The sequence below is a fragment of the Onychomys torridus genome, chromosome 13 (assembly GCF_903995425.1).
Source record: "Onychomys torridus chromosome 13, mOncTor1.1, whole genome shotgun sequence".
NCBI lineage: Eukaryota > Metazoa > Chordata > Mammalia > Rodentia > Cricetidae > Onychomys > Onychomys torridus.
The window spans coordinates 68,571,681-68,597,997 of record NC_050455.1 but is presented as its reverse complement, the minus strand read 5'-3'; the positions used below and the strand labels follow the sequence as shown (position 1 = coordinate 68,597,997).

Genomic DNA, 26,317 nt, shown 5'->3' with positions numbered 1-26,317 from the left:
TAGACCAATTGGGTACCTTAGGCAGGCCAGGTGGGACAGATGCAACACATCTTTACAGAATTAAGCACGCATCCTTACATCATTAAACAAATAGATCATTAAAAAAAGTAACACACCTTTACACAGTTAAAGTAGTATTCTGCAGTGCAAACAAATATAACACATCTTTACATAGTCAAAATAATATTCTACAAGTTACAATTAAAAAGCGGTGACCCCTATTGGGAGAGAGGCATCCTGCCAAGGTTATTCACAGTGTGGACCACTCACACGGTCTCTTGGGAAAGCCGTTGGCACAGAGAGCTGTGTAAAGACAGTTCTATTGACTCTGTCTGAAGGACATCTGCTCTCCGGCATGTTAGTGACAAAATGGACCCACAGAGCTTCCAGTGGTCCAACTGGAGCCTGCTTGGTAAATCCCTTCTCTCTACTGCCTGGGATGTGAGCAAACCATGAAATGTCAATATCTCGTCTGGAAAATTGCTCTCTGCTCAACATATCCAAATAGCTGCCCTCTAGGAAAACCATGGCTTGAATGGGATTAGAGTAAGTTATCTAACCTGTGGCTCTGATGCATACTGGGACACCATGAGCGTGAATCTCACTCTCTGGCCAGCACTTGTGGTGGTGGCTACTGAAACATTAGTTCCTACGAAAAGCAGTTTTGAAACATTGTGTCAGGCCTACCTGTGAGGGGGTTCTGGATACACAGTGCATTCTCAGACTTGTGTGGTCTGGGCAATGAGAAGCCTTAGTTCCTACCCTACACCACGTCCTGTGACACACCTTAGGAGACCTTGATCCAGAAGCTGCACAGAAGGGTCCTCTGGGGTCTCTAGTGTGCAATGACCAGAGGTGGGAATCAGCGTGGAGCACTTAGGAAATGTCTGTGCCCTGCATGCATTAGGGGCCACATAACTGGCCATCTCTCGGGAGGAAAAGGCCTTATATCCCATCAGCTGCTTCATTTTTAGTATAACATACATAAAACTTGCCACATGCTAGCATGCAGCCATGATGCTGCACACATTCACAGGTGTGGCTTTTACACACCCATCTCCAGAACTCTCTGCCTTCTTAAGAACAACAGAAATTCTGTCACCAGTCACCAAGTGGATAGAACATGAGGATGTTACACTCAGTGAAAGAAGAATGTCATGAAAACCAGGGATGAGAACGTAGCTCGGTGGTAGAACACTTGCCTAGTGTATTCAGGGTGCTAGGTTAAGTCCATAGCACTGCCAAGAAAAGAGAAAGGAGGAAGGGAAGAGAGGAGTAGGGAGGAAAGGAGGGAGGGAGGGATGCTGCAAAAACAAACATCTATTACCCTGCATCCCATGTGTGGAGTGGTAATATCATGAGGATGGAGTCTGTAGTGGTGGGTTCTGGGGGCTGCTGGGATCACAATCTCAGTATGAGAAGATAGAGATAAGGCTGGATGGCATGGGAGCTATGTACAACACAGTGAATTTACCTGCATTGCTGGCCTTTTGTCCTGGTGGGTGCTGCTGGAGGTCTACAGACAGACACAGAACATGAGGTCAGTCTTGTCCAGGGCCATGAGGTTACCTTTGTGTGAGTTAGAGTTGGGGCCCACATTCAAACTGACCAGGACTCCATAGCCTCCAGAACCCAGCACAGGAGTTTCCACCAAGGCAGTTGTCATGATGACCCCACCTGTACATGATGAGTTATCCTTGGGTCAATAATGTGCATGGTTGCCAGACCTCCCCTAAAGCTTAACTCTCCTGCCCTTTCCCATTAAGAAGCAGGTCTTAGGTTGGGGATTTAGCTCAGTGGTAGAGCACTTGCCTAGCAAGTGCAAGGCCCTGGGTTCAATCCTCAGCTCCAAAAAAAAAAAAAAGCAGGTCTGGTATGTTGGCTGTGCCCTAGGGAGTTTGTGGGGCCATAGCTGGCCCTTGGTCTCTTACCCTCCTGCTCCATCCTACCTAGGTGCAGAGGTCTAAGGGGTCAGCAGTAAGTGGATGGAGCTGCCAATGAGACCTTAGTGAGGGCTCAGAACTCCCAAGTCTAAAGTGTTTACAATAAGGCTAATAGTACCAGGCCTGGTTAGTAGGGAGAGTGGGTTAAATAAGATTGATTGGGCACCACAGATTACACTGGCTGGGAGCTCTGTCAGGAATCAGTACACTTGTTCCCTAAGCCACTGAAACAGAAACCACAATTGCCTGCCTTACTGTGGGGCACAGCTCTGACAAGTAGAAATTCATAATCCGTGAAGCCAATGTGGAGCAGGGTTGACCTCTTCCTGAGCCTGTTGGATCTATCCCTTGTCTCTTAGCTTCATACCATGCCTTCTTGCTCCTTCATTACCAAGGTGCATCACTGTGACCACCACTTCCATGTATCTTCTCTTATTGACCCAGCCTTCTGTGTGCACAAACCCTAGAATCTTGTCAGGCGCACCTGAGTAACCAGATCAGCATCCCTTCTCAGGGCCTGTAATCTTGTCATACTGCAACTTCCTTTTGCCACATGGGGTGAAATATTCTCAGACAGTTTCTTGGTAACCAAGCAAAATTACATTCAAGGTCAGCCTGCCGCCTTGTCCTCCAGTGTTTCGGGTTCTGCCATGTACTCTGTCCAGGTTGGCTTGCCTACCGGCCTTAGAGTTCAACAAACACCTGTTGACTCAGTTCTGGCACCCAGAAAAAGGCTATGTGACATGATTTTGCAGTGGTGGCCAGGAGAAGCTGTGCTTGCTGTGGGGACTGGAAGGATACATGTGTTTGCATATAGCCTTTCCGTTAGAATCACATCCTCTACCTGACCACAAGCTTTCAGCTCCTCAAAGCTGTTGGTTGTAAAGCACTGTTCTCACAGGATACAGTTCTTTTTCATACTTCTTGTGTTGTGCTCATAACCACACACTAAGTAGAAACCCCACCAGTCTTTTCTTTGGGGGGGGGGGGGCTGTGCTGTGACACTATGTCTCTGTTGCACCTGGGACCCAGCCTTCAGTCCCAGGAGTCTGTGTCCTCAAGGGAGTCCCTGGGAGATCATTCACACAGTAGCTGTGTCTTTTAAAGAAGAAAAAGTTCATTTCTAAACCTACAGAATTCTCATGCCATGGGAACAGAGTTAGCAGCCAATAACTTGAAAATGTATGGCCACAATAGCTGCTCTGAATTCTTTGACTCTCAAAAACTACATTGCATAAAATATGCCATCATATATTTTCCCAAATCCCCGGGTGGACATCTCATGGTAATGTGCAGATTTCCCATACTTTGCATACTAAATTGTGGCCCTGGGGTGAGTCATCAGGGTCTTAGCACCAGGTACTGAAGGGAGTTGGAAGGACTCAGAGGCAGGGCCTGGAGTAGGTTTGTAGACGGAGATTGGGTTTAGTACCGTGTCTCTCCAAGCTCTTGTCCTCCGCCTTCTGTGGGAGACCTGCAGAGGAGACAGGAGCCCCCACCACAGCTAATATCTTCATAAAGCTTCCAATGAGTCTGTAGCCTTCACTAGGTTAGGGTGAGGGAGACAGCTCCTTGACATTCCACATGTTGTAGGCCAATGTTAATGTGTGTGCTCAGGTATTATGTACCTTTTCCGGGGGAACATGAACAAACATCTGTTCAGATAGACACCCCCCCAAAAAATGACTACTCGGGTCTACCTTAGTGAACCGGGTGTGTTATGTTTATTTACAGGAACATGAGTGACCAGTAGGCCACTGAAAAGCTCACCCAGCAGGGGTAAGGACTCATGAAAACTGCATCCCTGGTGCTCTCTGCTTAGATTACAGACAACTTTGGGAGCCAGAGAAACGATTCAGCAGTTAAGAGCACTAGCTGCTCTTCCAGAGGTTCTGAGCTCCAGTTCCCAGCACTCACATGACAGATCACAACCATCTCTAACTCTCATTCCAGGAGACCTTCTTCTGGCCTCTGAAGACACTATATGCATGTACACACACATACATTGCAAGCAAAGCACCCATATACATAAAATAAAAATAAAGGGGAAATTTTATAGGTAGCTTGAGCAATCACTAATCTTATATAACTTTGGGAAGGAATTTACTGAGTCCTGTAAATTTCAGGAGCTTCTTCAACCTTGTAAATAAACTACTTCCTGAATCTTATTAGCCTGCCTCCCTACTCTAGGAGAAAATGTTTCATTTGGGAGGAAATAGCTATATAACATCAGAGTTCTTAGGGATCCCCAGGACAGCGGTCCTAAAAGAACCTATAACCAACATAGTCCCTGACTGTGACTGGAGGCTCTGATTACTATGGAATCATTTGGAAGTAGATGCCATCTAAGAACTCTATCCACAGAGCCAAGAGGTAACAGTGGAAATGTGCTCTTCTCTGGGGTTGAAGGTGCCCTTGTTGGTAGGAAATGCACAGCAGAGGTCAGGTTTTGGGCTGGGAGGGTATGTTTCAGTATCTGTTTCGAGTGATTCAAATGTGTGGAGAGATGATGCACAGACAATTTTATGCCAACAGATAACTGCAAAGTTCCTTCTATGCGGTGGTGGCTGCTGTGTTGCCTGGAGACAGAGCTGAGCGCTTGCCTGGGCCCTGGCGCACAGCGGGGACGGGCTGTGCTTGCCAGTCTGCCTCAGAACAGCCTGTCACTGTCGAAGGCTCAAACGTGGGGTGCGGGGTGCTTTTCAAAATCCATCGTTTCCTTTTGCACTGGGCTGTGTGACTGTGCCAGTCAGTGTTTCCTGTTGGTCACGTGAGGAAATTAAGGCTAGTGTAATGAGCTATGGATTTCATGCCTGGGATCTCAGCTTTGAATTCACTGGGGTTATTTTCTGCAGCAGCCTGGAAAGCTGGTGACCAAAGTTTCTGCTGCACAGACAGACTCCAGCAAACACAAAGCTCTGCCACCTTCTGGCAGAGTGAGGGCTTAGCGGTCGCTGGGCCAGTTAATCAGGATTCCCCAGAGATGCAAGTGAAAGGATGTGCTCACAGGGTTCCCCTGTAAGGACTCAGTGCCTACAGTCTCAGGCTGAGCTCTCCTAGACCTGCAGCTTCTGTAAGGGACCCAGAGGGACTTGGCAAGGCTTAGAGCAGAAGAGGCTGGAGTCCTGGCCCCACAGCCATGTAGGACTCTGTATCACCCAGAAGAGAGATCTTCTGTGACATTCATACTTCCATATGACGGGGCAAGGCCAGTTGCAGGGGAGGAACATCTGTTCTTGCCACATTTTATACAGGCACATCTGGAGTTACGTTTGACCAACCCCCAGCCACCCCAGAGTCCGTCCAGTACACACAATGTTCCCCATCACATGAGCTCTGGCCTTTGGCCCATGCCCACCCTGGTGTCTCTAGCTGGAGGTTCTCCACTCACTGGTACCCACGAGAGCCTTGCCAGATGACAACGTGCATGTCCAGCTCTGACTCAGACATGTGTGCATTCATTGTCCTTACCTCTGGATGTGTCTGGGAACTGTAGCTGGAGTTTTCTCTCCGGGTCCCGCCAAAAGCCCCGGCAGCCTGTAGCCCACTTATAAAATAAACACACAGACACTTACATTATTTAAACTGTTTGACATAAAGGCTCAGGCTCCTTGCTAGCTGTTCTTATATCTTAAATTAACCCATTTCTATAAATCTATACCTTGCCACATGGCTCGTGGCTTACCAGTATCTTACATGTTGGTACTCATGGTGGCGGCTGGCAGTGTCTCTGCCTTCCTGTTCCCAGAATTCTCTTCTCTGCTTGTCCCACCTATACTTACTGCCTGTCTACTGGCCAATCAGCATTTTATTTACACAAAGAGATATCCACAGCACTTCCCCTTTTCTTTTCTTTTTTTTTTTTTTTTCAAAAAGATGGTAGGCCTGAGCTAATGGCCGAGCAGTTTAAATAATATAAGCATCTGTATGTTTATTTTATAAATGGGCTACAGGACTGCTGGGGCTTGTAGAGACCCAGAGAGAAAAACTCTAGCTACAGGGAACCTCTGGTTTCATGGGATATGGAGCCTAAGGTTGGAGGAGGCTCATCTCCAGGGGAGCTTCAGCGCTGGCCTTCTGTCCACACTGGTAGGAAAATGGCCCTGTTGCACGTGACACAGAGCCATATTCTGGAGTCCTAACGCCAAGGCTCCTTCCATTGTCCCAGCATCTAGACTGGACCGCATGACCTCAGGTAAGGCCCAGTCTCTACCCTCTAACCTCCCAGGCTCCTGTGGTTCTGAAGCTGACAAGACCTGGTAACATTTCTGAGGGCAGGTGCCCAAGCAGAGAGGTGCAGGGTAGTAGTCTGTCATTGCCAGCAATGGTAAAGGCTCCTGGCCAGGCTATCTCTTTTCTCTTAGCAAAGAGCAACTGAGGCTTCCTTTCCCTGGGTTCATTGCTGCCTGGTGAAGGCAATTACCCCCTGGCCTCCTGTGCACTAGTGTTGTTCCTACGTTCCTCAAGAGGCTGTAAGGCTATCCTTTTCCCTCAACAAGGGCAGAAGAATGTAGGGCAGATGCCTTTGAGCGAGGCTAGAGTCAAGCAGCTGGATCTCATGTGGGGTAGCAAGACCTCTGCAGTGCACTAGTGAGTCAGCAAAGGGTTGAGCTGCAGTCAGGGGTCTGAGCAGGTCTGTTTGCATTTCTCTTCTGGAAAATGTGGTGATTGTTCTTCAGATTGCTAGGACTGTGGAGTAAGCATGGTGTGTGGCTTTGGGCCTGTCCAGTGCAGCCTCCTTCTCTGTTATGGCCAACCCCTCTGCTCAGAGTTGGTGTGGGAGCCCATGACCAAGACTGCTGCCCATTTCCATGGGAGGCCCTGTGGGTGCTTCTAGAGTGGGAACAGCAGGGCCTGCCTGGACAGTCTGCTGGACACTGGTTAAAGATAAAGTGGGGGCATTTGTTTTTCCCAGATTCCTTCACAAATTTAGCAGAGAAAAAAAAATCTAGATTTGTGTTTTGGATTTTTCCTTAGTTTGAAAAAATGGTGTTAAAGATGTATCTAAATGCCTAGGAGAAGCTGCAAGAGCAAACCTCTGTCCTCCAATATCCACCCAAGGACTCTCGTCTCTCTTCTGTCCTCCTAGGAGTCAAAATTGGATACAGGTTAAATCCTTACACTAAATGCCTATTCTTTTTTTTTTCTTATATTAATTTCCAGTCTGTGTGTATGTGAGAGAGAGACAGAGGAGACAGAGGCAGAGAGACAGAGAGAGACTGCATGTGGAAGCCAGAGATATTGGCTCACCTGGAGCTGGAGTTACAGACAGTTATGAGCTACCTGATATGGATGCTAGGGACTGAACTGGATGTAGCAGGAATCTTAAAAGTTCTTATTAATAAAATCAAACCTGAGGCCAGGTATTGAGGTGAATGCTGGAAGATCAGAGAAGCAGAACAAGCCACAGCCACCTCAGCTTGCCAATTCCTCAGCTGATCCTGTTTCCTCAGACTGGAAGCCTCTGAGTTCTCATCCAAATGGACCATTGCTCAAAGCCTAAAAGCTTAATCAGCTGAATGCTTCTAGTTTCTGGTCTTCACGCCTTATCTATCTTTCTGTTTTTGCCATCACTCCCTGGGATTAAAGGCATGTGTCACCACGCCTGGCTGTTTCCAATGTGGCCTTGAACTCACAGAGATCCAGACAGATTTCTGCCTCTGGAATGCTAGGATTAAAGGCATGTGCAACCACTGCCTATCTTCTATGTTTAATATTGTGGCTGTTCTGTCTCTGACCCCAGGTAAGTTTATTAGGGTGCACAATATTTTGGGGAACACAATACCGCCACAACTGGGGTCTTCTAGAAAACCATCAAATTCTCTTAACCACCAAGCCACCTCTTCAGCCCCTGAATGCCTGTTCTGACTGTTGTAGGACCGTTAAACATTTATTTCTCCTCTAGGACCTCAAATTCTCCATCCATCAAATCCAGATTCTTCAAAGAGGTGAGAGTCAATGATTCATGAGAATTAGGGGGCTCGTTATCCTTTTGCCCACAGGAATACAAACATACCTCAAAGGGCCATAGCAGCACTGTAAGAGAGGCTCTGTGTGGTACAGGTGGGCCCCAGCCCCATGAAATGGGCACCACCCCCACCCCACCCCCATCTGACTCCAGAAGGTTCTGATAACAAGTAAGGGCTGTTGGTCTGCAGACACCGCAAAGCTGGATGAGAATGGCAGACCAGGAAAACCCTCTGCCTCCACTGGTGACGTGCTCAGCACATGAAGACCAGCAGTTCTGCCCCAATGCCTCATTTTTTGTAAACCATCTCGGTATACAGGGGTTATTTCTCCCCACTGTCCTCTGCATTGGCCAGTGCATGCAGCTGAGACTAAGGACTCACTGGAACCGAGAGGAAATGGATGATTTTTTCCAAGTGTGTTTGATTTCTTTGCCTCCCAGCGTTTCCCTAAATAGGATTGAATTATTTTGACAGATAAGCTGTATTTTAAGGGAACTCAGTTCACCCAAGCATAAATTCAACAGGCACCACCCAGTTTAGGAGAACATATTTGAGAAGTTGGAATTGAGATGATTTTTTGACTCCAGCAAAGCTTGAAATATTGAAGTGTAGCATAAAGGGAAAGTTGTCAAAATTCATCAAGTTAGCCATGGCCAGCTTATGCCATTTAACCAAAATTGTTCCCCGTGAGGCACCACAGAAAGCTCTATTGTGGTTTGAAGTGGAACTCTGCGGCAAAGACCCAGGAGAACCTTCGTCCTCTGGGCTCCCTGTCTGTTAGGGGAAGCCTGTCCTTCATAGAAATCCACTCTGGAAAGTATATCTTCCTAACCTGGGAGTTATATCACACACACACACACACACACACACACACACACACACACACACCCCACCTCTCACTTGAACATGGACTTGGACATCTTGAAAAACAAGCATGCCACCTCTATGGGAACGTTTGTTACCAGCTCAGTGTCTACAGAGCTTGGAGGAAGAAGTCGAATCTCAGGTCCTGATACCTAACTCGTCTCTGTTCACCAGCCAGGGGTCTCTGTGCATCCTCCCTGTAGCCTAAAGAAGGTGCAGACCTCCAAGTGTTTATTATTATTATTATTATTATTATTATTATTATTATTACTATTGCAAATGAGAATTTGTTTTTATAGACAGTTGCAAAGTGCAGACCCATTCACAGTTCCCAGAACAGAAGGAGATTTAACTGAGAGGCTGACGGGCTTCTCTTAGCCACCTTCCTCCTCATAACTTCCTTTTTCTGCCAGGATGGTGGCCCACCCCCAGCTTGTCTCACAGCACCATGACTAGAGCCCTCTCTGCATACCCCTGCCTCTCTGCATAGCATCAAGGGATGCGATGTTAAGTGTTCCCTTGTGTCTGCTTTTCCCTGACTCTTCACTGCTCTGACTGACCCCAGGGTGATCATTCTTGTCCACAGATGTATTGGTGAAATTATTAAGGTCACTCCACGTAGTTAAAAGGGAGGTTTATTTTGTGGGGTAACTTACAAATGAAGGGATAGGTTGCAGGGTCTGGCAAAGGTATCACGCAGTCAGGCGGTGTTCTCTGGAGAACTCTGCTCGGTCTCCCTCCAGCGTCCAGCGTCCCAGAACCAAGAGGGAGAGACCTCTCCTCTCGATCCTGGGTCTCCGCCTCCTCCGCCCCACCTTGTGGGCATGACCATTACCGAAGCCTCAATGGGGGTTGGAACTTCCAAGCCAATGCTGGGATGGCTATCCACTACACAGATGACTTTGAGGAATTTCATCATGCGGTGTGTCGATGCCTGTGACTGGGCCTTGTAGCGGCTCTACAGGCTGCTCCTCAGAGATCAGATCAATGATCTTGGGTCCATTCATCTGTATGTCCTTCCAGATTGCCAGGCTAAACCAGTAAAGGACTCCTTCTCCAGATTTACCTGCCTGTCTCAAACACTATTTCATAGCTGTTTAAATCTCCTTGATCACTAGGCGAGAGGCCTGTTTTTCCATCTATATCCGCTAATTATTCCTCTGACAATTGACATCTCTTCTTTGCCAACTGTCCTTAGGTGGTTGCTTGTTGGTTCTTGATCCTACGTGCACACTGTGGTGCTTTCCTGTCAACCACATGTGTGTCTCTGAGGCTCAGCTTGCTAAGGAGAAGCCCTCCCTACCTCCTTCTTCTGTCACTTAGACCCCTACCTCAGCATGAAGCTCAACTGGTCCAGCATCCTCCTCCTGCTGGGCACTCCTTGGCAATCCTAGACTGACTGAGCTCAGTGAACACCCAAGAAAGAGCTTTGTCTGGCCTTTTTAAACCATGTGAGGGCCAACTCGGCCCTGGCTGCTGGTGCCCTCCCATTTAAAATCCTGCCTAAGAAGCTCCCGATCTTGCTTGCCTTGGGTCCCCCGTGAACCTGACCCTCAGTGGATATCTGTTGAATCTGCACTAAGTAATGTGGAGAGAGTCTGAGAGATAAGTGGTGTGTGCTTCTGCCTCCCACTAGAGGCTGAAAGAGGCATTCTGCCCATAATTGTTGGCCAGTAGGCTGAGCAACCAAGACGAGAAGCAAATTCATTAAGCCTCAGAGGTACATTTCCTAAAATGTTTCTAATCAGTCCTAATAGACTGCATAAATAAATTCTTCATTTTAACATGGTATAATAGAATATGGATGACTAAATGTCAATGTTACTCTTTACTCTTGAGATTTTGGTTGCTTATGTGATCCAGCATAAGCTTTGACCATACATTGGCAAAGTTACTGCCTCTAGGTCATCACTTTGGGGCAGGTTCTGAGCAGGAAGTGTTTTACCTGTTTCTTTTTGGTTTCTGATTCCTGGGTCTGTGATTGCATTCCAAAGATGCACCTGTTGACGATGGCCAGAGGCTTCCTCCTCACAGGCTATGGCGACCATTTGCATGGATTTTGTTGCAAATACAAGTAGCTAAAAGTGCATTCAAACCAAGTGAATTTGTCAAGGTGATAGTTTAAAAAGAAACAGAAAAAAATCAGTCACTTCTTTGCATATCAGTAGCAAAAAAAAAAATAATAATGAGAAAACTGTTCTAGTCAGTATTACAATAAAAACATGAAGTGACTAGGAATATCCTTAGCAAGAAAGGCTCTGTGTTCAACATGAGGCTGCGTGAGGCAGAGAAAGAGCCAGGGAGTGTAGGAGCATCTTGTGTGCTTAGATGGGTGAAGTGGTTCCCCAAATTGGTACATACGCATGACACCGTCAGCCACAAGCCCAGGGAATATTCTCGGAACCTTCCAGAACATCCTTAAGGACCTAGAGAAATGCATGTGCTCAACTAGCTGTGAGTAGAGAATGAGGAAATGAGATGAGCAGGAGGCCTGGTGGTCTTTGGTGTCTAACAGCTTTCCAGACTTGCAGTATGTGAACGGTGGTCATATGCTTACTAGTGGCTGTGGTTAATAATCAGCTGAAGTCAGCTCTGTCCCTATGGTGTCTCTGGCTCGTAGGAACCTGGGACATCATTGGTCTCATTTTCCTCCTAGCTAGCCAGTAAAAAAGGCTCCTGTCTATGCAGTGCATGATCATTTCCACAGTCTTGTTGGGGACACACGTATCTAACACCAGCAGTAACATGGGAAGGAAGACAGGGGTCTTTGGAGACATCATCCTAATATTTCACAGTTCCTATACTTACCAGATATAGGAACATAGTATAAAATTAAATAATTACCTACTTAGTAAAAGTTCTTAGAAATACCTTATGAAAAATTAAATGTTTTAGTACATATTGGAAAGTAAAATGTTTTTAGAAAGACACATATTGCAATAAGTAAAATTAAACAAACATATACTTAGTAACAACAGAGTGTTCACCCTGGCAATTTGGAGATGATCACGTGCAGAAATAGAACAAATCTGTGTGGCAACTTAATGTAGGAGGTAAAGCCTTCCCACATCTATGAGTGGTTGTCTTAACAGATGCTGCCCTGAAAGTTTTTGTTATTGTAGTGATGTTTGTTTGTTTGTTTGTTTTTTCGAGACACAGTTTCTCTGTGTAACATCCCTGGTTGTCCTGGAACTCATTCTATAGACCAGGCTGGCCTCCAACTCCGAGATCCACCTGCCTCTGCCTCCGGAGTGCTGGGATTAAAGGCATGCACCACCACCAGTAGCCTGAAAGATATTTAAATAAATTCCAAATATGTGGGAGGCCAGGGGGAAAAAAAACAAATCCATGTAATTAGTAAAAGAAAATGCAAGTTAATATACCCAGTATCATGGATATGAGGGAAATCATTTTAGCCTCCACAAAAAAGCCAGAAACTATAAAGGTAATAAAACTACAATGTATGTGACAGTAGGCTAATAATCTTCATATAGAGGCTCAAACACATTCATAAGAAAAATGATACCTCAGGGAGGAGGAGACTATGCCTGTGAGCCAGCTATGAAAGTTAGCAATGCCCAGAAAATGTAGCAAGTGTCCTCTATAGTAAAAAGAATGGCACAGCCCATTCAGTGATGGAGAGTGTCTATTTTTTTGTGTGTTGGCAGAGACTCCAAAACTTGTCCCCACCAGTATGTGTGAGGTCTTTAAAAGTGGGCTTTTCACAAACAATGAATGGATACAGAAGAGAGAGAGTTTCACAGGTGAGCCTATGCAAAGGAGGAAGGAGTGAATCTCTAGAAGGAAGACCACTTTGGGGCTGGAGAATCTTACCCAGTTCAGTGTTAGACCTATATAATGTTGGCCTAGTATGTGTGAAGCCCTGGATTAAATAAATAAAGCAAGCAAGCAAGCAAGCCAGAAAGCCTATTTCTGGGAAGTCTGCCTGAGAAGCCACAGGCTTTGCATGCTTAGGATATTCCCTGGTGCATTGTTTGCAGTAGGTAAAAATTTAATGAGAGAGAATATTTCCTAGTAATGGCAGTTGGGTTAATTCAAACCAACCCACCTGCCACAAAGCTCGTGGTGGGCTGAGCCAAGCACAGAGCAGCAAGCCCACCCTAGTCCTCAAATAGAGCTGCAGCTGTGGGCTGTGGCCTTCAGGAAACAGCTAAAATTAACAGCTCCACAAAGAACAGTGGCTGTGCGTTTTTGTGCCATTGTTAAACCAAATGGTAATCTAATCCACGATCTGGGACTCTCTGTGTCCTGTCTGTCTGCATCCTGCTGATTCCATCTGCACATCTAGCTGCAACCTCAGTGCATTGCTTAAAGCTGGGTGAAAGCATGCTTGACACTCCCAGGACCACAGCAGAGCCCCCAGCTGCAGGAAGTGCACAGGCAGGCTTAGTGTACCAGTCCCCAACCTCATGTGTTTGCCTACTGTGAATCCTGAATCCCTCTCTCAGAAGAAACCAGCGACATTTGGGGCGAAGGCTCTTGAAGGATTTCTGTATGCAGCGTAACACAAACTAGTTAACAAAGTGTTATCGGGAGAGTGGATCGGCAAGCCTGCTGCCTTCAGCACAGACTCTTCGAAATGAGCAACTCATTATTTCTGCTTAAATGACTACAGTGAGGTTTTTCAACAAGAGCTCCTCCTGAGTAGATTTGATATTCCTGGGCTACTTTCCTGCTTGCTTCACCAAATCTGACTACAAGAGCTCTATTCCAGAGATAATTAGGAAGAATAAACCTCAAATGAGTTCAAACTCGGATTTGGAGTCAGTGAAATGAGCTAACAAACACATTGTTCCGATTCTTCGGAGACAGAAGGTGAAATCAGCTTGGTCATTAACAAGAATGTGTTCTGCTGTGGTCTCATCCTTCCTCGTGTCTGCCTGTGGACGACACCAAGTGAAGACTTCTGACTGCAGCAGGCTGGGTTATCCTGCAGACTGTTATACCTGGCTACCTAAAGCAGATGGTTAGACTGATGAAGAGCTGGGATTAGGTCCAGGTGATGTGCAAGCTGGAAGCAAGAGTTTAATCACCCACCAAGGAAGACACAGACTTCAGATACATCTGTCTTCCTATGCTTCCTCCTGTCTCCTGTCTACTGGCTATCTTTAATTTACAGAGAGTGAAATATACAGTCGTCACGGGGCTCCTTGGCAAGCTACTGTCGCTAATTTTTAATCACGCAAGACAAAAGCTGGGACGAAAGTGAGCCTGCATGGGGCAGTGTGTTAGTGTAGCTCAGTGGCACACCCACCCCACTGCAGATTGAAGGCCACCGTGGGAGTCGAGGCCATCTTTTATTTTCACTGGAAAGTGAACAGGACCAGTGCCAGCATGGGCCCCATGTCTACAGACCTTGCTTTCTGGAGCCTTTGGTTTTCCAAAGTTTCCAGTCCTGTTCACTAGTTGTGAGCCAGCCTGGATTTCTTATTTCTTTCCTCTGCTACCAGGATAGGTAGAACATGAGTCACGTTCCTTTCTGATTGTTGTGCTGGTCACATAGTTGCTCAGATGTGACCTGTGTGGGACACACGCTTGAGTTGTGTTTACTAATGTGAATATTGCAATTCAACAGCAGAGTCAAAAGGTGGGGTCCAGTGGGCATCATCAGCATTCTGAGAGAGAATTATTTTCTACTCAGCATTCTACAAGCAAAATGAGTACCCCATGTCAAGACAGAAGAAAGACATTTCTGGATGTGCAAAATCTAAAAGAAATCTAACCCACCACTGTCCTCTAAACTGCTAGAGGGTATGCTTCAACAAAAGGACCAGTGGGAGAGACATCTTGGGTAGGAAGCAGGAATCCAAAGCTGGAAGGAGAGGCTGGAGGTCCATGCAGGTACTATCTCTTGAGGGAGGGGGGTAAAAGGCCAGGTACAGTGGCACATTCCTGTTACCCCACTACTTAGGACACTGCAACTGGGGGAGAGAACATTTGAGTCTAGTCTAAGTAACTTAGTTGAGACCTTATCTCAAAATAAAGGACTAAGGATGTATCTCAGTACCTGGTGCAATGGTCCAATCCCCAGTACTATGGGGGTGGGGAGGAGGAGAAGGGAGGGGAGGAAGGAAAGAATAAAACAGAGCACCTGCTATCTGATTTGCTAGCACACTTAGAAAGGATGTACCAAGACTTATATAAAGCCAAGCAGTTTTAGAATAAAGCCATAAAACCTCACATCTTATGAGGAAAAAATGTAGACCATTGCCTGGATTAGCCAGTTCAATCTTCTGGGTAATGTCCAACCTTTACATGGACAGGTAAACATGAAAGATGGAGTATTTGCCCCCTCCCTCCTTCCCAGGGTATGATATACTAACATTCCCTTTGGGGCATTGAAGCAAGAAAATGGAGAGACTCAAATCCACGAAAAAGCCTATAGAAGTAAGTAAGTTAGGACAATCACGGGACTCTTAATAGATAAAATCCAGATGTACACCACAGTCCAGCAATGAACAAATGGAAATGGTTTTTTTGAAGTACTATTCAGAGCTGCACTGAACATCAACAGACCTGTCAGCAAGCTAGAAGCCTGATGAGGTGTGTGTGGATTTTCTACATGCCCAAAATGACAAGACAGCCAGCTTAATGTGCATGCCTATAATTCTATCACTTGAAAGGTAATGGCAGGAAGGTTAAGAGTTCTAAGCCAACCTGGGCTTTGTGAGATTCTGTCTAAAAAAAGAAAAAAGAAAAAAAAATCACAGCACAGGCGAGAGACATCCATTACCAAAGTGAACAGAGGTACATGGCCTGCCGTGAACTGGGAGATCAGGTACTATGGGACTCACCCCAGCTGAGTGCTAGGATATATGAAATCTCATTCCAAACCTGGTTGTTGTTGTTTTTTAAATGTCAGCAAGAAAATATGGGACAATAGAGGAGCCACTTTTAAGGACTAGCTGGAGGAGTCATACCTCCTAACTTCAGGATTTACTACAAAGCTGCGGCTAGACGCTGTAGCACTGTGAGGTAAGACCTGCAGTCAACGCGGAGAGCAGACACACATGCATAAGATCAGCTGAATTTTTATTTTTATGTGTTCAGGAGTTTTGGCTGTGTCTATGTCTGTGTGTATCATGTGCATGCAATGCCTGAGAAGGCCAGAAGAGGGCATCAGATCCCCTGGGGTTGGAGTTACAAATGGTTGTGAGCCGGCATATGGGCACTAGGAATTGAACCTGGGTCCTCTGGAAGAGCACTGAGCCATTTAACCACTGAGCCATCTCTCCACCCTTCTGCCTTATATTTTATTTTTAAAAAACATTCAGCTCAAAATGGACCATAGATATAAAATATAAAATGTGGAACTTCTACAAGAAAACCTAAGAGACAATCTTTGCTTGTCTAGAGTGGAGCCTTCAGATGTTATATCAAAAGCCTTTCTACAGAAGAAAAATTGGTAAATTGCATTTCATCAAAGTTAAACACTTTGCCTGTGAAAGACTGCTAAGGGAATGAAAAGGCCTGGCTTCGACGGGGAGAAATATTTGCAAATCACAGATCTGACAAAAGACTTGCAATTAGATGATATAATGAGCTGTATAAACTCAGCTGTAAGAAACCCCAGTTAAAAAGGAACAAAAGGTTTGAGCAGATACTAGAAAAGACATGCAAATGAGAGCACATGAGAAGACACCAAGCTCTGCTAGCTACTAGGGCTCTACAAACTGATTGTGCGAGATAACACTCTTCCTAGGGCAAAGAGAGGCAGAGAATGAGAACATGTGTAGGTTGACTGTGGTTTGAAACGCAATCAGGACCAACTGCTGACAGGGCTGCAGAGCACTGGAGTCCCAGACCCTACATGGGAAGGCAGGTGGTATGACTGTAGTAGTGTGCTCTGATCGTGACATGATCTGATCCAGCGATCTACTCTAGGAACCTAGCCAAAACAAAAGCACATGCCCACAGAGACTGACTCATTAATGTTCACACCAGGTTTGTTTGCAAAAGCCCCCAGGACACAAATGTGTATCCACATATGGCCGGGGGATATACACTGGCACCATCATGTAATGGGACCAGTCAATAGCAAAAGAGAACAAAATGTTGACAGGGTAACACAAGGAACCACAAATCTCCTTGAGCAGGAACATGGACGGACACCAAAGCCTCAGTCTCGATGCCATCCATGTGCCCATCTGGAGCAGGCAGACTGGCCAACCCTGAGGAGTCTGTTGGGTGGGATCCTTGTGAATCTTCCTCCTGGAAGATGCCTTGGTGTACTGTCTTAGTTCACAGAACTGCACTCTGACATGTCTCCTTGTGCAGATGACTTTGGACCCATTTCTAATGCTCCCTATGTGTCCCCAAATAAAATCCCCAGGTCAAAGTGAACAGTGTTTGAAAGTGTTTAGAATTTATCTGTGCAGAATTTTTGTCATTGTGAATTTTGCACAGCATTCTGGACTTCACTTGGACTCTACCCTGAACTCTACAACCTTAGCCTCAGGCCCAGCTGACCCATGTGTACTGGAGAATGGATAGACTAATAGAACAACTCAGAAATTTCTAGTCAGCAAGGGAATGTGTCTGTCCTGTGAAGCTACATCTTATATCCAACAATCCTAGAGAATCCCTAGGGTATGAACACAGAACATTCCCAGCAGGTTTGGTTTTCTAAGTTGTTGGTGTTTGGAGGGGGGGGGGGTGTTGTTTCTGTTGTTTTTGGTAATTATGGATGTGGGGATTAATGAATTACACCAATTCCAAATTCAGCTCAGTGTTTCTTACATACAGATGGAAATGGGACCCGAATTTGCCTCCCATGTTCTCATGGGTGTCTTCAGTCTCTGACTTTCTAATTCATGGAGCTGCTTCCCTGGGAGGCAGCTGACCTTGGTTTCCTGAGGCATAAGTAACCCCAGAAGCTGTCATTTGGGAAAGACTCACAGCACATTTTCCTGAAGAAGAGGTTTATTCATGGGATCAAATATTCAAACACAGTACCTCCAGAGTCCGAGCAGATAAGCCAGGTAGAGAAAAGGCGAGGAGTCACCACATTGACACTGCTGTAATGGCCCCCGTAGTGATTGCACTAGCTAGCCAGTGGCCCCTGGGATACCCAGGAGGGTCAGGTAGAGGGAGAGCTCTGGTGTACCAGGGCTGCAACTGTGGGAAAGCCCCACCTCCTGCTGAGTGGCTGAGGACCAGGTGTGAAGTGTGGGGCTGGAGCTTCCTTTGCTCCTCATCTAAGCAGCTAGACCCAGATGGCCTCCAAAGTCTCATCTCTGTTCTCCCCAACCCCTTCTCTGCACAAGCCCCTGGGTCTGACCACTGCTTCTTCCTGCTCCTCTCCAGTGGCAAGAAAACTGCCCCTCCTGGTCCCTTCAGGAACCCCCTCCTTTTCCCCAGGACCCTCTTCCTAGTCTTTCAGAATCCCCTTGCCCCCCAGACTCCCTTCTGTTACCCAGGACCCTTTTCCTGCTCCCCCAGATTATCTCCGGCTCCCCCGGGACCCTCTTCTTGCTCCCCCAATGCAGATTCCATGTGTGTGACCAACCTGGGCAAGCTACCCGAGGAACACAGGGAAGGGGACATTGAGACAAAGATGGACAGGGGACCTCTGAACATCCAGTGTCTTTACTGAAATGTGCATTGGAGTTTCCTTGAGCAAGGCTGAGGCTAGAATCTCACTTGTCCTATTTGCTTGAAGTCGGGACTTTGGCAACAACAAGCGGCAGTCTGTGGATGAGACTCTGGGGCCAGGGCCAGGGCTTTTTCTCCGACTTGAGTGCAGCCCCCTCCCCTCTCATTAGCAGGAATGTGAGCACAAGGATGGCATTTCCAGACACACAACAGGATGTAGGTCAAGGTGGGGGCCCTGGCAGCCCATTAATATGGGAGTAGATGAGGCAGAAGCCTCTGCACTCAGTACCCTTAGATACAGATGGCCAGTTACATGTGGCTAGCTAGGATTTGCAGCATTGAACAGAGAAGTCTGGGTGCCAGCTCCCTGCATTCCTTACAGTAGTGACTTCCCAGAGTCCCGCTCTGCAAACACAGGATGGCCTGCACATCCCTGAGTATTCCACCCATATCCCTCTGTGTGCAGGTGTCATTGTTGCCTGTACACCTACAAGTCATTGCTGAGCCGAGACGTGATGACAACTGAAGCCTCAGACCCCTTCTGAGTGGAGGTCTCCCTGGAGACAGAAGGCTGCCGGCCTCACCACTCTGTCCGCTGGTCCTCAGACACAAGATGCTCACATGGACCTGGAGGCTCCTTGCAGGAGGTGAAACCAGGGTCTGAGTGGTGTAAGCATCACTGTGGCTATTTCCCCCATAGTGGAGGTGACCTGGTGACAGTCTATCACATAGAATCAAATACTCCGAGCCTGGGTGGCCTGTGGGCTGGTGAGGTTGTGGTAGGGAGGGGGATCATCAGGTAAGATGTGGCAGCCTCGAGGTTGTGTGCAGCCAGCGAGGCCTGCCCCATTTCCCAGCAAGAAATGTCTCCTGTGCTGTTTGATAAATGCAGCTCTAAGCCCCAGATTGTATCCCAGCAGTGAGACTCCAGTCACAACCTCTGCCTGTTGCCATTCACTTATTTTCTGTAGCCCAGCTAGCCACAGACACTGAGGTTTGCTTAGAGACTGTTTTCAGTACAAATATTTTATTGAGAGATAACTCACATACTGTACATTTAATACTTTTGAAGTATCTTCCCATTCCATGCTTTTCAGAAGTAGTCCCATCACCACAAATGAAACCCTGTTGCCCTCAAACCCTGTTGCCCTCAAACCCTGTGTCCCCCAAACCATGCCTCATCAAACCCAACCCCTGGCACCACTAATCCACTTTCCTGTAGATTTCCTTAATTTGAACTCTGATACAAATTGAACCATCAAGTATGTCTTCTGTATTGTTTCTCACATCACATTTTCAGGGTCCACTTACACTGCTGTCAGTTGATTGTAGTTAGAGTTTTCCTGCCTGGCCCACAGTCAGGACAAATCTCTCTCACCCGCCAGTCCCATAGTCGCTCAGACCCAACCAAGTAAACACACAGAAACTTATATTGCTTACAAACTGTATGGCCATGGCAGGATTTTTGTTATCTACTTCTTCTATCTTAACCCATTTCTGTTAGTCTATACTTTGCCACATGGCTTGTGGCTTACTGGTGTCTTTACATGTTGCTTCTCATGGAGGCGGCTGGCAGTGTCCCCTCCCAGCCTTCCTATCCCCAGCCTTCTCCTCTTCCTTGTCCTGCCTTCCCTATCCTTCCTGCCTGGCTACTAGCCAATCAGCACTTTATTTACTTTAACCAATCAGAGCAACACATTTGACATACAGGACATCCCACAGTAGTTGATGGTCCAGAATATTCCATCATGTGAACAGACCACATTTTGTTTATTCTTCATCCATAAAATCAGTCTTCTTTTGCCTTCTGATGTAAAATCCTGAACAAGTTCTATGGAGACGTGCTTTCCCCAGCAGAGGCCCATGGGTGGAGCTGTGGAGTCTGATGCTAACTCTACTACTCATTTAAGCAGCTGCCACAATGTTCTCTAGAGTGACTGGACCAGTCTGCATTCCCATTGGCAGTGTATGAGAGTTCCAGCTCCTCCATATTCTCGGTGACTTGTTACTGTCAGACTCTATCTTACTATGTGGAATGTCCTTCAGAACTGATGGCATCAAATGTGTGTGTGTGTGTGTGTGTGTGTGTGTGTGTGTGTGTGTGTGAGAGAGAGAGAGAGAGAGAGAGAGAGAGAGACAGAGACAGAGACAGACAGACAGACATATATATATACCTTCTTTCATGGTATCATGAATGGGATTTAAAATTTTTCATTTTCAAATTATTTGTTGAAAGTTTATACAGATAAAATTGACTTTTGTATATTTATCTCATATCCTTCAATGTTACTGAATTAATTTTTCAGCTTTAATGTGTGCATTTATTTTAGTGAATTTTTTGGGATTTTCTGTACACAAGGTCATGTTGCCTATGAACAGTTATTTCTTCCTTTCCAAACTGGATTTATTTGTTTGTTTGTTTGTTTGTTTACTATATCTAACTGTCCTGGTTTGAACCTTCAGAACTCCTTCGCTGCTGATTATCTGATCTTACTTGGGAGGTGGGGGGGGGGGGTGAGACAGAATTTCTCTGTGTAGTTCTGGCTGTCCTAGAACTCACTTTAGAGACCAGGCTGACTTCAAACTTAGAGATCTGCCTGTCTCTGCTCCCAAGTGCTGGGATTAAAAGCATGTGCCACTACCGCCCGGCTCTGATCTTACCTTTTAATGATACTATTATTATTAATTATATTAATCAGTTTCAGGTGCTAAGTCAAATTGCTTCCCTAGCAAAAATCATCATCTATCATGTTTGGTTTCTTTTTTCTTTTTTTTTTCTTTCTTTTTTTTTTTTTTTTACTTATTACAGGCATCTATTTATTGAGAGAGGGCAGGTGTGTGCCGTGGTCCACAGGTGAAGGTTAACGTGCAGAAATTGGTTCTCTCCTTCCACCATGCAGGTCTTAGGAATCAAAGTCATGTCATCTGCCTTGGCAGCAAGTGTGTTTACCTGCTGAGCCATCTCATAGGTCCTCCATCACGGTTTCTAAGTCTTCCCTCTGCTGCTGGGTTCTGGTTGTTATCAGTTTAAGCTTTTATTGTTGTTGGGTTTTTTTTTGTTGTTGTTGTTGTTGTTTTGTTTTGTTTCTGAGATGGACTCGTGTAGCCTGGTCTGGTCTCAAGATAGATACATAGTTGAGGATGGCCTTGCATTCCCGATTCTCCTGCCTGTCCCTCCCAATTGTTGGGGTTAGAGGAGCGCACCATCATGCTTGGCCTTATTCATGCTCCTGTAGTTTTTTAAAGATCACACTGACTATGCCGAGGTCAACAGAATGAGCTCCGAAGTGTTTCCTCCACTCTTGTCAAGAATGGTGAAGACTTGGTGTTAATACTTGGAACGCTGGAGAATGCTGTGTAAGAGCCGTCTGGACCTGTGATTTCTGTGTGGGCCGCTGCCTCTGTCTCCAGGCTTGCTCTAGGCCTATCCAGACGCTCTTTCTTCCCAAGCCCATTTCTTCTTTGCCATCTAGAGTTTGCCGATTGCATCTAAATTACTCACCTTGCAGGCTTATTACTCCTGTTCCTCCCTGGTGGCGGTAGCAGTGTCCCACCTGTTCTAGTGGTATGAAGTATGTCGATTTTGATCTCTTCAAGAGTCGACTTCTCAGGGCTGCCTTCTGCTTTGGTATTCCTGCTCTAATTTCTATCGCCTCTTCCAGTGCACTGTGATCCCTTTTCCCAGCTGTCTAAAAGTGGGATGTTAGGTCATTCATGCCAAAGCTTTTTTTGTAGGCATCTCACCGATCAAATCATAAGTGCTCAGTGGATCCAGGTTTTAAATGCCTTTCCGGTTTCCGGAATCAACCTGCCCATTAGCCCACATACAGAAATTATGTCAAATAAATCTTCACGAATTTGGGCCTTTTCAGCCATTCTTCTCTACCCTTCCCCTATCCCCACACGTCCCTGGTGCGGGGAGTCTGTGTGACATCTCGAGTCCCTGACTGACTTCCTCATGGTCACCGTCCGCCAACCCGGATGTCCCTCTCCTCCATAGGGCGAGTGCTCCACAAAATGCCGCAACCTGTTCGTGCTGGAGACGGTGTGCGTGGCCTGGTTCTCCTTCGAGTTCCTGCTGCGCTCCCTGCAGGCCGAGAGCAAGTGCGCCTTCCTGCGGACTCCGCTTGCCATCATCGACATCCTGGCCATCCTGCCCTTCTACGTGTCGCTGCTCGCGGGGCTGGCGGCAGGGCCCACGGGCAGCAAGATGCTGGAGCGCGCGGGGCTGGTGCTGCGGCTGCTGCGGGCGCTGCGCGTGCTCTACGTGATGCGCCTGGCGCGCCACTCGCTGGGACTGCGCTCGCTCGGCCTCACCGTGCGCCGCTGCGCACGCGAGTTCGGACTGCTGCTGCTCTTCCTCTGCGTGGCCATGGCGCTCTTCGCGCCGCTGGTGCACCTGGCTGAGCGCGAGCTGGGCGCTCGCCGCGACTTCTCCAGCGTCCCCGCCAGCTACTGGTGGGCCGTCATCTCCATGACCACCGTGGGCTATGGAGACATGGTGCCGCGCAGCCTGCCGGGCCAGGTGGTGGCGCTGAGCAGCATCCTCAGCGGCATCCTCCTCATGGCCTTCCCTGTCACCTCCATCTTCCACACCTTCTCGCGCTCCTACTCGGAGCTCAAGGAGCAGCAACAGCGCGCGGCCAGCCCTGAGCCGGTCCTGCGTGAGGACAGCACGCGCGACGACAGCACGCGATCGGCCAGCGCCACCGAGGACAGCTCGCAGGACCCCGAGAGCGCAGGCGCAGCAGGGAGCTCGCCAGGCCGGGTGGGACCCTGAGCCTAGTGCTCTGCTGAAAGCTTCCGGGAGGGTCAAAGCCTCGGAGGACACCAAGCACCCCGCTGACCCAGGAGTCGCAAACTTGGTCTGGCATGTTGTTGCAGCAGGCAGGCCTGGCACCCCCATGCAACCCTGAGCTTCTCGTAGCCTGGAGGATATAGCAGCCTGGTCTTTCTCCCTCTTCTATTTTCCCTCCAGTTTTAAATTTTCTATGGCTAATTAAAAATATTTGAGTCCCAGAAAGTTCAAGTCTGAAGCAAATGCCAGCCACCCCAGACTAACTTTCCCTTCCCTTGCTCCCAATCTAGGGCAGCCCCAGGGAACAGAGGGTGACATCTACCTTGTGACCCTCGGTGGACTTCAGCTGGCACCTGACACTGCCAGTGTCCACATCACCTGCCAAGTGTTGGGGCAGAGGTTTGCCGGGGCGTTTAGTCCCCGAGTTCCGCCTAACTGCTCTTTGCAAGGGGAGAGGAGAAATCTCAGCGTTGACCTCTGATCTGTTTCTCCACACAAGCTCAATCCCGTGATAAGGTTGCTCAAGGTTTGCATAGTGGCATTCTAACCCTTCCCCTGCCCTCCCAGCTGGTCGGTTGAAAGGTTGTCGGTCTCCACGGGATGCTCTCTTCTGTTGGGACGTTTCCCTCAGACATGGTTCAAGTGAAAACAAAAACTTGGGTGAAGGGCCTAGCAGGGTGAGGGAGCAGTTCAGGGAGACTCCTGCTGGGACACTGATATGCCAAGGAGGCATGGCCTTTCTCTACTCCATGAAAGCAAGGGAAATGGAACTTTCCAGGCCATGTTGCTTCACCCTTTCCCCACAAACCAGCAGGTGGTGTGGCCCATGCCTGTAATCACACTTGGGAAGTTGGGGGAGGAGGATCAGATGTTCCGTGAGCCCCAGCCATCCACTCAACACACACACACACACACACACACACACACACACACACACACACACACACATCATACCTAAGAGATTCATAGACCGTCTCCATCAGAAGGGAAGAAGGTTGGGCTGCAGAGATGGCTCAGAGAGGTTAAGGGCACTGGCTATTCTTCCAGAGGTCCTGAGTTCAATTCCCAGCAACCACATGGTGGCTAATAACCATCTGTAATGAGATCTGGTGCCTTCTGCAGGCATACATGCAGACAGAACACTGTGTACATAAAAAATCTTTAAAAAAAAAATAAAATAAAGGGAAGGTCCTCTGTCTTCAGGCCATTATCACAGCCCACTGCACCCTACTGCATAGTAGCTTCCAGCAAGGCCCCTATGTGAGCTCAGTACAGGCCCATTTGGGGCCCCGCTACCACACAGGCTTTGCAAGAATCTACTGCAACCAAATAAAAAGTTGCAAGCCCCTCCTCACACCAGTAAGCTGAGTTCTGCTCAGTTAGGTATCATTTATGTTCTGTGGAGTCAGTCCATGCTGAGTCTGGGGCTCCTAGAGCTGTGGTTCTGGGGGGCTGGCAAACGCACACAGCAGGAACAGAGCACCCCAGCCTTCAACTTTGCTAGCGTCCGTGCTGATTCTACACACTGCCCTAACAGTGCAGTTAGCCCATCCTTACATGCTCCTCACTCCCCGGGCAGGTGGGAGATTTCAGAGTATCAAGTTAGAGAACTGAATCCAGGACTGGAGTGGCCTTGGATATCCACGGCATGTCTCGAGGGGTAGGGTGGCATGGAGTGGCAGGCATGTGCACAAATAGGCTTCACTTGTCAAGGCATCTGGGCATGAGAGATAAGGGTCCTGGGAAGCCAACAGGTAACTTGGCCTTGCCAAAAGCATTCCTCCAGGACCAAGCAAGAGATGGAGGCAGTGACCCACACAAGGCAACATTCTCCACTTCTCTTCAAAGCATCCCACCTTTTCTGGGATCTTTGTGTAATCTCCTTGAGACAAAACGGGGACTCTGCTTTTTTTTTTTTTTTTTTAATTATTTTTATTTATTTATTTATTTTTGTTTTTAGAGACAGGGTTTCTCTGTAGCTTTGCAGCCTGTCCTGGACTAGCTCTGTGGACCAGGCTGGCCTCGAACTCACAGAGATCCACCTGCCTCTGCCTCCTGAGTGCTGGGATTACAGGCGTGCGCCACCACCACCCGGCTTCTGCTTTTAGATGTAGGAACAGTCGCTAAGGATGGGCCTGGCCAAGCTTGGCTAAAACCTGGAGTCCAGCATGGGGTTTGCTGAGCCCCTGGTGGCAGCCCTCTACAGAGCCCCCTTCTTGCTACTGGGCCCACATCCACCAGGGCCAAAGCCAACAGTTTTTTGTTTTTAAGACATCTTTGAAGGAATGGGGAAAAGGAACTAGAAGAGCCAGAGCATCCCCCAAGAGGGGGCAGAGCTAGAAGTTACCCCAGGGTACCTTGAGCTCAGGCCTGCCTCCCCAGCATGTGTAACAATATCAGTAGACCTTGAACACACACTGAAGATGGGTCTGGGACTTTCAAGGTGAACTGCCCTTCCTGTATCCATGACTTTGGGCTTGCTTAGGTCCCGATTGGGATTTTGGCACCAGCAGACAGAAATCTAGCCAGAAGGAAACTTCCTGTACCAGGCTGGCAGTCAAGGTGAACCCCTTTTCCAGGGACAGTTATGGACTGATGCTAGTCAGGTGCACTGACTTCCTCCATGAAGGTCTGAGAAGTAAACTTCAGCTTGCTGTCCCTTGGAAGCCAGGGAATGATGAGGAACTAGCAAGGGATCTGTTGTCATTCTGACCAGTAGCCAACAGCACTCTCAACCAGGGGCATCAGAAGCCACCGTGTTACCATACGGCAGGGGGTGACAGCCAGCTCTGTTGAGAACGGTGGGCAGGGAAGAACACATTTCTTCTTCTGAGCTAGCAGACCACCTGTTCTGGGCTTCTCTGCCTATAGAGACCAGGAGGACTCCCCACCTCCTAAAAACCTTCCCAGGATATAGGGCTTGGGCATGCTGTGTCCTCAGCTTCCTGCCTGGTTTCAAGGAACATGTATTCCCCTGGATTCCAACTAGCCCTCTTGGGACATAGAAGTCCATATAGAAACACTAGGCAAGACACCACAGTGCACTGTGTGTGACCACAATCACAGCATTGACTGGGCTGCGGAAAGCAGCTCTTCCCAAACTGCCAAGAGCTGACTGGGCTTGAGTG

The 26,317-nt window shown here is 47.6% G+C and overlaps 1 protein-coding gene across 3 annotated transcripts in view; it reads left to right on the top strand.

Moving 5' to 3' along the window:
• Nucleotides 1-24,225, top strand: part of Kcng2 (potassium voltage-gated channel modifier subfamily G member 2) — a 74,257-nt gene extending 50,032 nt beyond the window's left edge. For all 3 annotated transcript variants that reach the window (XM_036204224.1, XM_036204222.1, XM_036204223.1), the window contains exon 4: nt 22,392-24,225. In XM_036204224.1, the coding sequence (XP_036060117.1) occupies nt 22,392-23,171 (780 nt within the window). In that variant the 3' untranslated portion in view covers nt 23,172-24,225. The remainder of the gene's footprint in view (nt 1-22,391) is intronic.
• The last annotated feature ends 2,092 nt before the right edge of the window (nt 24,226-26,317 follow it).